This window comes from Ochotona princeps, chromosome 27 (assembly GCF_030435755.1).
Source record: "Ochotona princeps isolate mOchPri1 chromosome 27, mOchPri1.hap1, whole genome shotgun sequence".
NCBI lineage: Eukaryota > Metazoa > Chordata > Mammalia > Lagomorpha > Ochotonidae > Ochotona > Ochotona princeps.
The window spans coordinates 27,947,029-27,959,167 of record NC_080858.1 but is presented as its reverse complement, the minus strand read 5'-3'; the positions used below and the strand labels follow the sequence as shown (position 1 = coordinate 27,959,167).

General features: G+C 47.4%; 1 protein-coding gene and 1 pseudogene across 1 annotated transcript; both read right to left on the bottom strand.

Moving 5' to 3' along the window:
* Positions 1-1,424: 1,424 nt before the first annotated feature.
* Positions 1,425-2,349, bottom strand: LOC131478125 (testis-specific H1 histone). The gene has a single exon (XM_058655919.1). The coding sequence runs from the start codon at positions 2,274-2,276 to the stop codon at positions 1,506-1,508; it is 771 nt and encodes a 256-aa protein (XP_058511902.1). The 5' UTR covers positions 2,277-2,349; the 3' UTR covers positions 1,425-1,505.
* Positions 2,350-3,208: 859 nt separating this feature from the next.
* On the bottom strand, positions 3,209-3,324 carry LOC118760285 (U2 spliceosomal RNA; annotated as a pseudogene).
* Between the last annotated feature and the right edge of the window lie 8,815 nt (positions 3,325-12,139).

Here is a 12,139-nt window from a genome sequence, read left to right as displayed (position 1 = left end):
ATTTTCCTACTAGTTGGGTTTGCATAGGATTAAAGCAGTGATGCTCAATTAAGGGTGAGGACAAATATTAATATCACTTAAATTTGTTTTAAATACGCATACTTTCTTCTCCACTATGGAAGACATTAGACCGTTCCAGAGGAAAGCTTGGTCAAGTATGCAACCAGAAAGAGCTTCCAAGCAGTTCTAATACCTGTTCATTTCTACCTTTACCCCTTTGCCGGAGTCTAGCTCCAGAAGAGTGCGTGGAGAAGGCGCAGAAAAGAAATGGAGCACTACAATTTCAGGTGGTCGTAGAGACATCCACCAGGCCTTGCCATGCAGCGGCAAATTCCTTGTGGTCTTGTCTGCAATGAAACAGTTCTCTTCACACCTTCATATCCTCCACACCCACCGTGTGGACCCCAGCACCCCTTCCCAAGAATCTAAAGAACTTTTTGGCTATTCCAGTTTCCTTCATTCCTGTGAATTTGGCTGAAATATCTGGCCCTTTCCAAGTCAGCTACTCAGATGTTCACTTTCCTTGGAACCGCTGCTGTGTCCTACCACAGCCTTGGCATGACAACTACTCCCACACAGTTCTTAACTTCTGCCTTTAGAACTAAACCATTCATATTTGCTCCATACACAATGCCCAACATTCATTGTTGAGAAAAGCAAAGACCTGGACATTTATTATCTGGCCTTTCCCATCTCCTTATATTTTATACGCTCTCTGTAGCCCTAATAGTTTCCTCTTCCCGGTTAATAATGCCATCATTGTTGAATTTTTTCAAGCAATTCGTATGCCATATTTTAGGCCCCTCATCATTTTACCAACACGTAAAGTCAGCTAAAATCATACAAGCCCAGTCCCAACACTGTGAATGTTTAACTTGGTATACGGTCAGTGCAGCAGAACTCTCACTCAAAAATGGTTTCACTAGGTACTGATGCTGTGTGTTTTTCTGCCTCAGCAACTTTTCACACCAGGGTGACTATTAATAGAAATACTTAAGTCTATGCTGGATGTTTTTACACATTAATTTAACTGGGGATTAACATAAAAGGCACAGGCTTTCTAGGTAAAACATATACATTCATTAAAATGAATCCTAAGTGCAGGGACACCGTCCTAAAAGAAGTTTTAGTAAAGAACCCTCTAGATAAGTGGAACACCTCTACATAAAGGGTGGTTGCTCTTCTCCTAACATACCCTCCTCTGTAGAATTCAGTTCGTATTGGCCAATGTTTAACATTCATTCAACACTGCTTTCTAAGCCTGAAAGGCTGTGGTTGTCCTCCACCTGCTTTCTTTCCTCCCAAAATGGCAAGAGAAAAAGAATCTAGGCTTCTCTCCTCACCCTACCTCCCAGGACAGGCTCACAGTAACAACCAGCCTCCTTTCCCCTTCAGGTGCAATAAAGAGCAGACAGACACAAGACGGTGGGAAGGTCTTGCAAATACTTTTCCATTTCAACGAGCATGAGCGCTGAGCATTTGCAGAAGGGTAGTGTACTCCCACACTACGGACTCCCCACCACCTGCCGAGGCCCATCACACTTCAGGGAAGCCTTGGTGCTGGCCTTCCCCTGCCCCCCAGAAACCCGGTCCGTTTTCAACGGGGATGGCTTCTGCGAGGTGCATTTCACCGCCTTCTTCTTGTCCTTCTCTTCATTTTGCCTCACGCTGGACCTCGTTTCCTCCCGTGACCCGAGCCTGGTGTCTTCCTTCGAGGCCCGTCCTCTCCCCTCGTCCATCTTCCTGGCTCTCACGTTTTCCTTGGCTTTTGGCCTCATCCTCCTTGTCCTTCCGTTTACCTTCGTGCTTTGTCTCCATACTGCCCTGGCCTTCTTGGCAGCTTTGCGATTCGTGTGGCGCCTCCGAATGCTTCTGGATCCAGTGGGGGCCCTCCTCGGAGGCAAGCGGCCAGCCTCCTCCAGTCTCGGGCGTCCTGGCTTTCTCTTTGGCTTGGGAATCTTCCAGACCCTGAAGTAGCCGGCGGCTTCGCTGCCACTGACCCGCAGGAGCGTGCCCTTCACCTCGGGCCTGGAAACTTCGCCAGAGTGACGGCGGTTCTTCCTGCGCACCTCGTAGCCTGCGTTTCCGAGCTCCCTCTTGAGAGCAGCCAGGGTCAGCCCTTTGTGGGCAGCAATGGCTCGCAGCAGCAGCTGGGACACTTTCAGCACGGATCGCGGGCTCCGCCTGGATGAGCCCCCGAGCGCTCTCTCTTCAGGCTGCGGGCTTTTTACCTCTGCGCCTTGGGATTCCCCACTGGGCTCAGCCGCTTCAGCCATGGCCCCGCTCCGCCTCCGCGGGGCCACTGGCTTTGGGCCTCTCCAACCAAGCAAGGCCCACGCTGGACCAGCGAGGCCACGTCACAAACGCCGCGCACACAAGGCTGGCAGCCCCACCCAAGTAGGCCTCTGCTTCCAACAACCAACCAGACGCAACCTCCTGCTAGGTCTGAGCCAATCCAAATGTTTAAAGCAGAGAGGCTTGGGATGTGTCTGAGTAAATAAAAAGGACAGCTACTTGAGCTGTTGATGGAGGGCACCAAGTGACTGTGTCCATGTCTCTTTTTCTCACCAAATCCATACACCCTTCCACAGGGGTGGAGGTGGGAGGACAGTAGCAGGAAATGAGATTCAGAAAGGCAGGTTGCAGCCAGGCTGTGAAGGAGAGATACCAACATAATGACACAGTGTTAAATGATCACACACCAGGGGGTGGCATGGTCTAGAATGAAACCTACAGCTACTTAATTCTAAGTCGCAAGTATTCACTACTACAGATATCCTTTTTGCTTAAGGCTGATTCTCTTCCTCTTTTATACTGCTGCTACAGAAGAGACGTTTAATCTCTATAATAAAGTTCAGAGTCACTCAGATTCAAGATCCTTACAAGTACCCACTGTGCCTTTTTCCAGTCTTTAAATTGGGACCAAGTCGATCTAAAGGCAGGAGGCAGGAGCTTCCTCCAGGTTTTCCATGTGGGTACAGGGGCCCAAGGACTTGGGTCATCCTCTACTGCTTCCCAGGCCATTATCAGGGAACTGGATTGGAAGTGGAGTAACCAGAACACAAACTGGTGCCCACATGGAATGCCAGAGCTTTGAAGGTGGAGGATTAGCATTGTTGAGCCACAGCACCAGGCCCATGGCATGGTATTCTTGCTGGGAGAGTCCTGAGGCGGCACAAAGCATCATCTGGCAAGAGCACAGGTGGAAAAGGGATCACATGGGAAGCCAGGAAGCACAAAAAGCAACTTGGCCTGAGTCAGCTTTTATTAAACTGATAAGAACAGATACTACACTTGATCTTAGCCAAAAGACCGAGAAGCGATGAGTCAGCTTTTGTAAACAACCCTTTGGTAAGAATACTTTCTGAGGGTACATCCAATAGCTTAAGGACCTTCCATTAGGTCTGTTTTTTTTTTTTTTTAAACTATTTTCTGTGGAACTTTCTTTGTTAATGTTTACTTGTTTATATTCATTTGCTTAAACAGTAGAAAGAGGATGGGGATGAAGAGAGATCTTTCCTCTGCTGGTTTACTACAAAAATGCCAACAACAGAGAGGGCTAGGCCAGGTTAAAGCCAGGAGGCTAAAACTCTACTCAGGTATTCTACTGAGTGCCAAGTGTCCGAGCACTTGAGCCATCGCCTGCTGCACTCAGGGCGTACATTAGCAGGAAGCTGACTTGGAAGTAGAGTAGCCAGGACTCAAACCAGCACCTTAGTATGGGATTCACTTAATCCACTATGCCACAGAATTCTCCCTATAGCGCCCCCTTTTCAAAGATTTATTTTTTGTTTTTGTTGGAAAGTCAGATTTACAGAGAAAAGGAGAGACAGAGAGAAAGATCCTCCATCTGCTGAAAGTCAGGTTTAGTCAAAGGGAGAGAGAGAGAGAGAGAGAGAGGTCTTCATCTGTTAGTTTACTCTCCAAATGACCATGGCACCCAGAATCGGACCAGACCAAAACCAAGAGCCAGGAGCTTCTTGCAGGTGCCCCGCTTGGGTGGCAGGGTCTCAAACATTTGGGCCATCTTTCACTACATTTACTAGGCTATTGGGTGAGAGCTGGGTGGGAAGCCCATGTTGGTTGCCAATGTAGGAGGCAGTGGCCTCAAGGATGACTTATGAGTCACATCTCTCCAATACGGAGCATAGTGCTCATTCTAGGGTCTTTGTTAATCATGGTGCCTTGACCTTTCTATTTGTAGCCCCTGCTTTCTGCAGGAGTCCTCTTCTCTCAGTTTACTGCCACTTTTGGAGTGATCTAACCTCTAGTATCTTGTTGGAGGTGAGTGGTTAGGAGAACCAGCATGTCTAAATATGTCCATGATGTAAGTAACTCATCAGAGACACATTCCTGCCATCACACTAATGTTCCATGTTTTATCTCTTGTGAAGGAACTGAATTACTTTCCATCTTCATTACTAAAAATATCCTGTGGTACTGGGCATAATGAGATGAAAGTGTCTGTTTTACAAGGGGATTTGATCCTTCCATGGGTGGTTGAGAGAGGCATGCTAATAAGCTGATCCTGAGTTCAGGACTAATTTCTGACACACGCAAAGTGACTGCCCAGGGCAGGCCAGGGGACAGAGGATCGTGCTCAGGCCACCCTGAAGTCCCACAACAGGTGGAGTTGGCACCAGAGTCACCATCTTCCTTGGGGTGCTTGAGTAAGATCTGCAGAGGCATTTCCTGGACATCAGTTCTTTACTTCCTACTTTAATGAATCCCAGTTACTCCTGATGTCTGGCTTGTCACTTGAGAGCCCCTAAAGGCTGCTTCTTAATTAAGCTTCTGAAACACACTTACAAGCCAAGTCTTAATTGAGCCAAAGCAAAGCTGCCTGTGGAGGATTCTGCTTGGAACCTGTGGGAGTATCTAAGCAGCAATGCTAAGGAGGCCCTGAGGCTACCTTCCATCCCCTCAGTCTGCTCCACAGACATCAGGGAAGGGGAAGTGCAGGTTTGCACTGAGCAGAGACTGGCCCCAAATGCCACAGGAAGTGTGCATGCTCTCACTAGTTCCCTGTTTCACTGGGGAGTAAGTGTGGAAGTTACTGCTGGCCACTGACTTGTACCAGGCAATGCCCTGCATTATAATTTTCTGTGGGAGTAGCAGTTATGGTTGAGACTATTAAACCTGGAAAAAGTTAATCTGTGGTTTATATCTTCCTTTGGTTTACTTTAGGAAATGAAAATATTGCAAGGTCATGTTCTTAGAGTAAGCAGAACCTTTGCAAGGATCTGGCAGATGACTGGCAAGCAGGCTGGGCCCTCCCCAAAAGCTCATGGAAAATGCCCTCTCACCCTGCAACTAGAAGAATATTCAGTTCACTCAGCCTGCCATGTGCCAACCAGGGATCAGTGTCACAGGAGACAGATGAGCAAATCATGCCTTTGCCTTCAGGTAGGTAAAAATCTGGCAGAACCAAGAAGAGATTTTAAAAATCACTGGAAGTTTGTGCATATGAAGTACCACTAATGAGACACAAGCAGAAACCAGATTGCATTTAGGGAAACTGTTGGGTATAATGGCTAAGGTGTTGTTGGAGACCCCTTATGCCAACCATATCGGAGTGTTCAGGCTTGAATCCTGAACCTCATCCAGCCCCTGCTGTTACAGGAATTTGGGGAGTGAACCAGCAGATGGGAGTGTTCGCTCGCTGTCTTCCTTCCATGTCCAGGAAGCCTTGCTGGATCAGCACAGTGTCTTCCTTGTTGACTTAGGGCAGATCCGCTGTGGTCTTCTCCAACCAGTGCGTGGTTCATTTTCTAACCATAGTGCAATAGAAGCTGCTGTGACGCTCTTTCCTCAAGAGATCCCAAGCACAATCTTGCTCATATTAATTCAGTAATTAGGGAAGGTATGGTAGAGTGGGGGGAGCTGTCTTCACTCCCATGTTTTTCTCCTTGTTAATGGACAACTTCATAACATGCTTAATGTGTGTTTTTTTTCATTTATGTGATTTCTAAATACAGTTATTATTTTGTAGGCACGTCTTTTTTCTTTTATCTGTTGCATCCCCTAGTTTGCTACTCAAACACCTGTAACAGCTAGTGGTGAAATAAGCCAAAGCCAGAAGCCAGGAATTCAAGCCAGGTCCCTGAGGGCCTTTTTTTAAAACTACACTCCAAGTTATGCGCCTCATTCTGTGTCTTATTTTATTCACTGAGCACTATTTGTCACCTCTGTCTACCTTGCCTCATGTTAGCACATTTTTCTTGACTTTGGTGCCTGGCTGCTCATAGTATGTAACTGCCACCATGTCCCTGGGCACTCTTCCCAAGGCAGCTCCAACTCGATGGCATACAAATAGCCCTGCACTGAGCAGCCTGTGAACTCCTCTGGACTTGTCAAGAGTTTGTTTTATGTTACTTAGGAGAGGAATTGTTGGGCTACTCGCTATGAACCTGTCTAATGTGTTCAAGAAATGTCAGCTAACTTTCAAAGAGTGGTGGAACCAATCTTGAAGAAGTGGAATGTTCTCTGATGCCATGTGCCAGGAAACACTTTCTAGAGTTCCGAGTTTTGCTGTTTTGATAGGTATAAAGTGCTGTTGTTGTTGGCTTAGTTTGTACTTGGTCACTAGTTGTTTTGATCAGAGTCTCACATACCTGTTAGCTTTTTCCTCCAGTGGATTACCTGGGCACATTCTTTGCTTCTTTGTTCAAGTAGGGTTTCAGCCTTTTGCAAGAGTTTCTTATATAGTCTGGAGTGAGATGACATCCTTGTCAGTCACTTTTAAACAAAGCAAATACTTTCTCCATTCTTCTATCTGCATGTTAATTTCTTCCATGATGCCCTGTATGGTACAGGTTTCGCTTTATGGCTTGTGCCCTTGACAGTGTTGAAACACAGGTGCCCCTCTTAGTGGTGCTGGCTCTGTACCTGACATCTCCAAACTAGAGTTCACCGCAAAGGTCCCTCCACTCCTCTTCATGGATCTCCAAATAATGGTACTGATAGAATGTAAAGCTAATGGATTTGAGCTTTTGGCGCCTGGAAGTCTCAGCTGTAGGTGTCCTGTCTTTTTCTTCCCACACCCCTCGCTGCACGCGTCTTTCCTTTTACATCCTTGACTATGGGGAACTCTGCAAGCCAGTCACCTGCGGATTTTGCAGACTCATATGTGTTTAACAGCGCCAGCACTGCAATAAGAACTGTGTCCAGAAGAGTAGTCTTTGCCAGGTCACCCCTCTGAGGGACAGCATTTACATTCATCAACATCCCCTTGGAACTTGGCTTTGTATCAGCTTATTTGTTCCCGATAACTATAATCCAGTTTTTCTGCTTTAGTGGCCTCTGATACCTTCTTAGAGTGACACAATTCCTTCCTCTCCGTATCTTCTTCCAAAGGACTCCTTTATTTCTCCACTATCAGGATACAGGCGCCATACAAGACTGTCTGGATGACATCAAGCACTTCTCATTTGCCTTCTGTCACTTTGCTTTTTCATTTTATGTTATGTCTCCTTGCTTTCTCTCCTTCCTATGCTCTTTCTTCAGCCGGTCCTTCTGAATTCCACAAATGCTGGGCTGACTTTGTGGGCCCTGCTCCTGTGCACAAAGGCCAGCACTCCTTCTCCAGCTGCGTCAAAACTTCGTTCCTGGTCAGCTCTGGGGCAGAGTGGCTTAGGCTGCCACTTGCTAAATCAGCATCTCAGATGATACCCCAGCCAGGGCCTGCTGTTCACATACATCCCATGTGGGACTGATATCATACCACTTGTGATGCCATAGTTCATAATGGGTGCAGATTTGAGGCCCGACTGCTCCGCTTCTGACCCAGCTTCCCAGCAATATGCTTGGGAAGCAGCCCCTTTCCTCTCCAAACTACCAAGAAGAGGAAAAGCCAAACAAGCAGAATCTCCCAGGTCACACCCCCCAATGCTCAGTATGCAGCACTGTGAGACACTACCATGGCACCATTGCCAGCGTCACCCAAACCGTGGGGTGATCAAGGGGAAGTGTGCCACGGCCGAGCATGCTGGAGAGGGCCCATGGCCAGACTCTCCTGACAGTCCCCTTCACTTGCACTCACATAGTCCTTGTTTACCACTCTGAACTGGTGCTGCCTGGGCTTCATGGCACCTGACTCATCTGTAAAGTCAGGCAACTGGGAGGTGGCTGGTGGGTGAGCCCAACCACACCTTTGCCTCCACCACCAATTGCTGGGATGTCTGCTCTTCAGCTGCAGCTTCCTTCAGAAGCTGGATGTTAATCTTAATGTTGCCTCCAGCCTACAGACAATATTCCAAGTCATTTCACATTCACTGAAGAATAGTGAGGGAAGTGGGGGTATTTGGTGCAACAGTTAGGACACAGCTAGGAGGCCTGTGTCCCACATCACAATGCTTAGTTGGCATCTCAGCTTCCTGCTAATGCAGCAGTTGATGGCTCAAGTAGCTGGTCTCCACAACCCATTTACAAGATACGGGTTTTGTTCCTGGCTCCTGGTTTTGGCTCAGTCTAACCCCAGCTACTGCATGTGTGGAGGAGTCAACCAGTGGATGAGAATATGCTCTGACTCACTTGCAGTCTCCAAGTAAAATGGTGAAAATTTTAAATATTTTTTTCTTTGAAAAGCAGAGAGAGGAAAAAACTTAAAAAAAAAAAAAAGCGGAGAGAAAGACAGAGAATCTTCCATTCATTCTCCAAATAGCCAGAATGGCTAGAGCAGGGCTAGACCACAGTCAAGAGCCAGGAACTCTGTCCTTGATTCCCACATTTTTTTAAAGATTTATTTATTTTTTTATTACAAAGCCAGATATACGGAGCTGAGAGGAGCAGAGACAGAGAGGAAGATCTTCCATCCAATGATTCACTCCCCAAGTGAGAGCAATGGCTGGTACTGCGCCAATCTGAAGCCAGGAGCCAGGAACTTTCTCCTCTGTATCTCCCACACCGGTGCAGGGTCCCAAGGCTTTAGACCATCCTCGACTGCTTTCTCAGCCCACAAGCAGAGAGCTGGATGGGAAGTGGAGCTGTCAGGATTAGAACTGGCGCCCATATGGGATCCCAGTGCGTTGAGGGTGAGGACTTCAGCTGCTAGGCCATGCTGCTGGGCCCGATTCCCACACCTTGACAAGTACTTGGCCCATCTTCTGCTGCTTTTCCCAGGTGCATCTGCAAGGAACTGGATCAGAGGAACAGCCCAGACTCAAACTGGCGTTCTGATATGGGATGCTGGCATCCCAAGTGGCAGTTTAGCTCACTGTGCCATAACATGGTCCCTAAAACAAACAAACAAACAAAAAATTCAGAGAGCATCTAGTTGTGCCCATGTGCTCTGTTGGCCTTCCCTTGGTCCCCACACCTTCACATAGCCGTTTACATTCACATACCTGCCTGTTAATGGGCCCAATGAAGTGCACAAGTTCACAAAAATAAAGGATCAGCACTAAAACTTGCAAACCAAGTACTGTGACCTTCAAGAAATTTTCAGAGATCAGTGGAGGACTCTTCTTTTTTTCTAGGGAAGGCTGCTTCAGTAACACTCAAAATGGCTCACAGAATACGAACACACAGAAAGATGCAAACCTGGGTCAAGAATTAATTCACAGGCATTAGACTCGGTGTGAAGAAATTATAGTACAATGATTAGTTATAGTTGTGTGCACAGTTGTGTTACCAAGAAAGTTGCAATTCTAAGTAAGTCTAAAGGTATTCTTTAAATACCGATGACACTTAAAAGTGTGAATGATGGGGCCAGCATCTTGGTATAGTAGGCTAAGCCTCCACCTACAGCACCAGCATCCCATGTGGGCACCGGTCTGTGTTCCAGCTGCTTCACTTCTGATCCAGCTCCCTGCTTGTGGCCTGGGAAATCAGCAGAGAATGGCTCAAGTCCTTGGGCTTCTGCACACAAGCAGGAGACCTGGAGGAAACTCCTGACTCTTGCTTCAGATCAGCTCAGTTGTGGCCATCTGGGGAATGAACCCAAGTATGGAAGATTTTTCTCTTTCTGTCTCTCATTCTCTCTGCCTTTCAAATAAAAAAATGGAATAAAATATAAATGATAAGAAAGCTCTGGATCATCTAGAGGGCCATATGCTCCCTTTCTTCAGGGATGTGCCATAGACCCAAAGGCCCTGGGAAGGCAATGAGCTGGGTACACACTGTTGAGCCACAGACTCATTGATTCAGCCAGGAAGCATCCCAAAGGCACAGAAAGAATCACAAAAATAATGCCAAGCGGGAAGCAGCATCCCCAGGAACATGCCACGGGGACAGCAGTGAGGGAGGAGCCTAAAGAGCTGGTGGTGATCTCTTAACTGGGAGGCACACGAAAAAGCAGGAAGACCAAGAGGAGCCCCAGGACCTGGTTCCAGACCGTGCCATCACCTCCCGGGACTGGTGAGCAATGAGTTCTGAAGCCAAGCTCTGCCTCCCCTTTCAGCTTTAATGACACCTTTATGAATTTAACAAAAATTACCAACTATTTCCCTAGAAGTAAAAGCCCATATTTGGAATCAAGAAGATTTTCCTTTTACAGGTAGCCTAAGAGAAGAAAAGAGGACCAGAGGATATGAAGGGAAAGCAGTTTCAGAGCTGATAGCCTCGGCTGTAGCCCCTTCTCAGGAAACAGGTATGATGCCAGGAGCACTCAGGATGAATGACCAAGAGAAGAGGACACAGGGCCAGGCAACTCATCCAGGGTGAAGCAGCTGAAACATTATTGGTAATAATGCTGGCCTTGACCTTGGTGAGATAGTATGTCTGGAACATGTAGCTGGGAGGAGCTGGTGTTGTGGTGCAATAAGCTAAGCTGCCACCTGCGATGCCAGCATCCTATATGGGAGCACTGATGCTGGCCCCTTCTGATCCAGCTCCCTGTTAGTGTGCATGGGAAAGCAGCAGAGGATGGCTCAGTGGCTTGGGTCCCTATTTCAGGTTCTCCTGTCCTCAGCCTGGCCCAGGCCTGGCCAGTGCAGACATTTGGGGAGTAAATGATTCCGTCCCTCCCCCAAATTCAAATGAACACAATTCCTTAGGGGAAAAAAAAGGAAGCATGGGAGAGAGGGAGAGAGAGAGAGCGAAAGAGAAGGAAGAAAGAAGGAAGGGAGGAAGGAAAGAAGAAAGCAGGTGAGTGAAAGAAAGAAATGGAGGGAGGGAGAGAGAGAAAGAGAAAGAAGAAAGGAAGGAAGGAAGGAAGGAAGGAAGGAAGGAAGGAAGGAAGGAAGGAAGGAAGGAAGGAAGGAAAAGAAAGAAAGAGAGAGAGAGAAAGAAAGAAAGAAAGAAAGAAAGAGAAAGAAAGAGAGAGAGAGAGAGAGAAAGAAAGAAAGAAAGAAAGAAAGAAAGAAAGAAAGAAAGAAAGAGAGAGAGAAAGAAAGAGAAAAGAGAGAGACAGAAAGAGTACGTATAGTTGAGAAATGATCTATAGGGGCAAGTTGGCCAGCACCTTCCTAGGCAGGACCTAGACCCCCATGTTCCCATGAAGTTTTGAGGAAGCACTGGAGAGACAGACAAGCATCTCTGAGTGTGCACTCTGAGCTATGGTGGGAGAAGAACTACCCTCGCAGTAGAAGGATGCAAGAGAGGCTGTGGAGGCTGGTTAGTTTACCACAGCTTACCTTCAGATTCTTCAGATACATTCTGTCTCCTTAGCTTCTGCCACCCACCTCCTGGCACAGGGCCAGGCCTCCGGTGGGCACTTGGTGGCGCTTGCCAAAGCTCGGCAAGAGTGTCACATTGTTATTCTCCAACAGATGGCACCATTACAGCATTCCCGACAGAGCAGGGGTCCTGCATTAAGCACTGTGCCGCCAAGAGGACTCTGCCTCCAGGACAACCCAGAAGCGATAGGAAAATGTGGCAAATGGAGTGAAAGACTCAGGAACACACTGCTGGCACTGCGACATTGCTGCTTACCGCAGTGGGGATTCTGGCATGTCCCTGTGGGATGAAAATGTGTCTTTTCTAGTCGCAGGGAGAATAGATGAAAGTATCCAGGGAAAGAATTGTTCCTCAATTTATGAAAAGCTTCCAAACGAACTGCTTTACTTCACACATTGAGGCAATAGCCTAGGGTGCTTCTAAAGTCACAAGGTGATGTTGGCTGCAAGGGAGCGCAGGGGAAGTCACCACATACCTAGCAGCAGTTTAGCTGTACTGTGCAGACACTGTGGCACACACGTGT

Coding starts and splice junctions, on each gene's coding strand:
- LOC131478125 (XM_058655919.1), bottom strand. CDS start 2,276: ATGGCTGAAGCGGCTGAGCCCAGTGGGGAATCCCAAGGCGCAGAGGTA.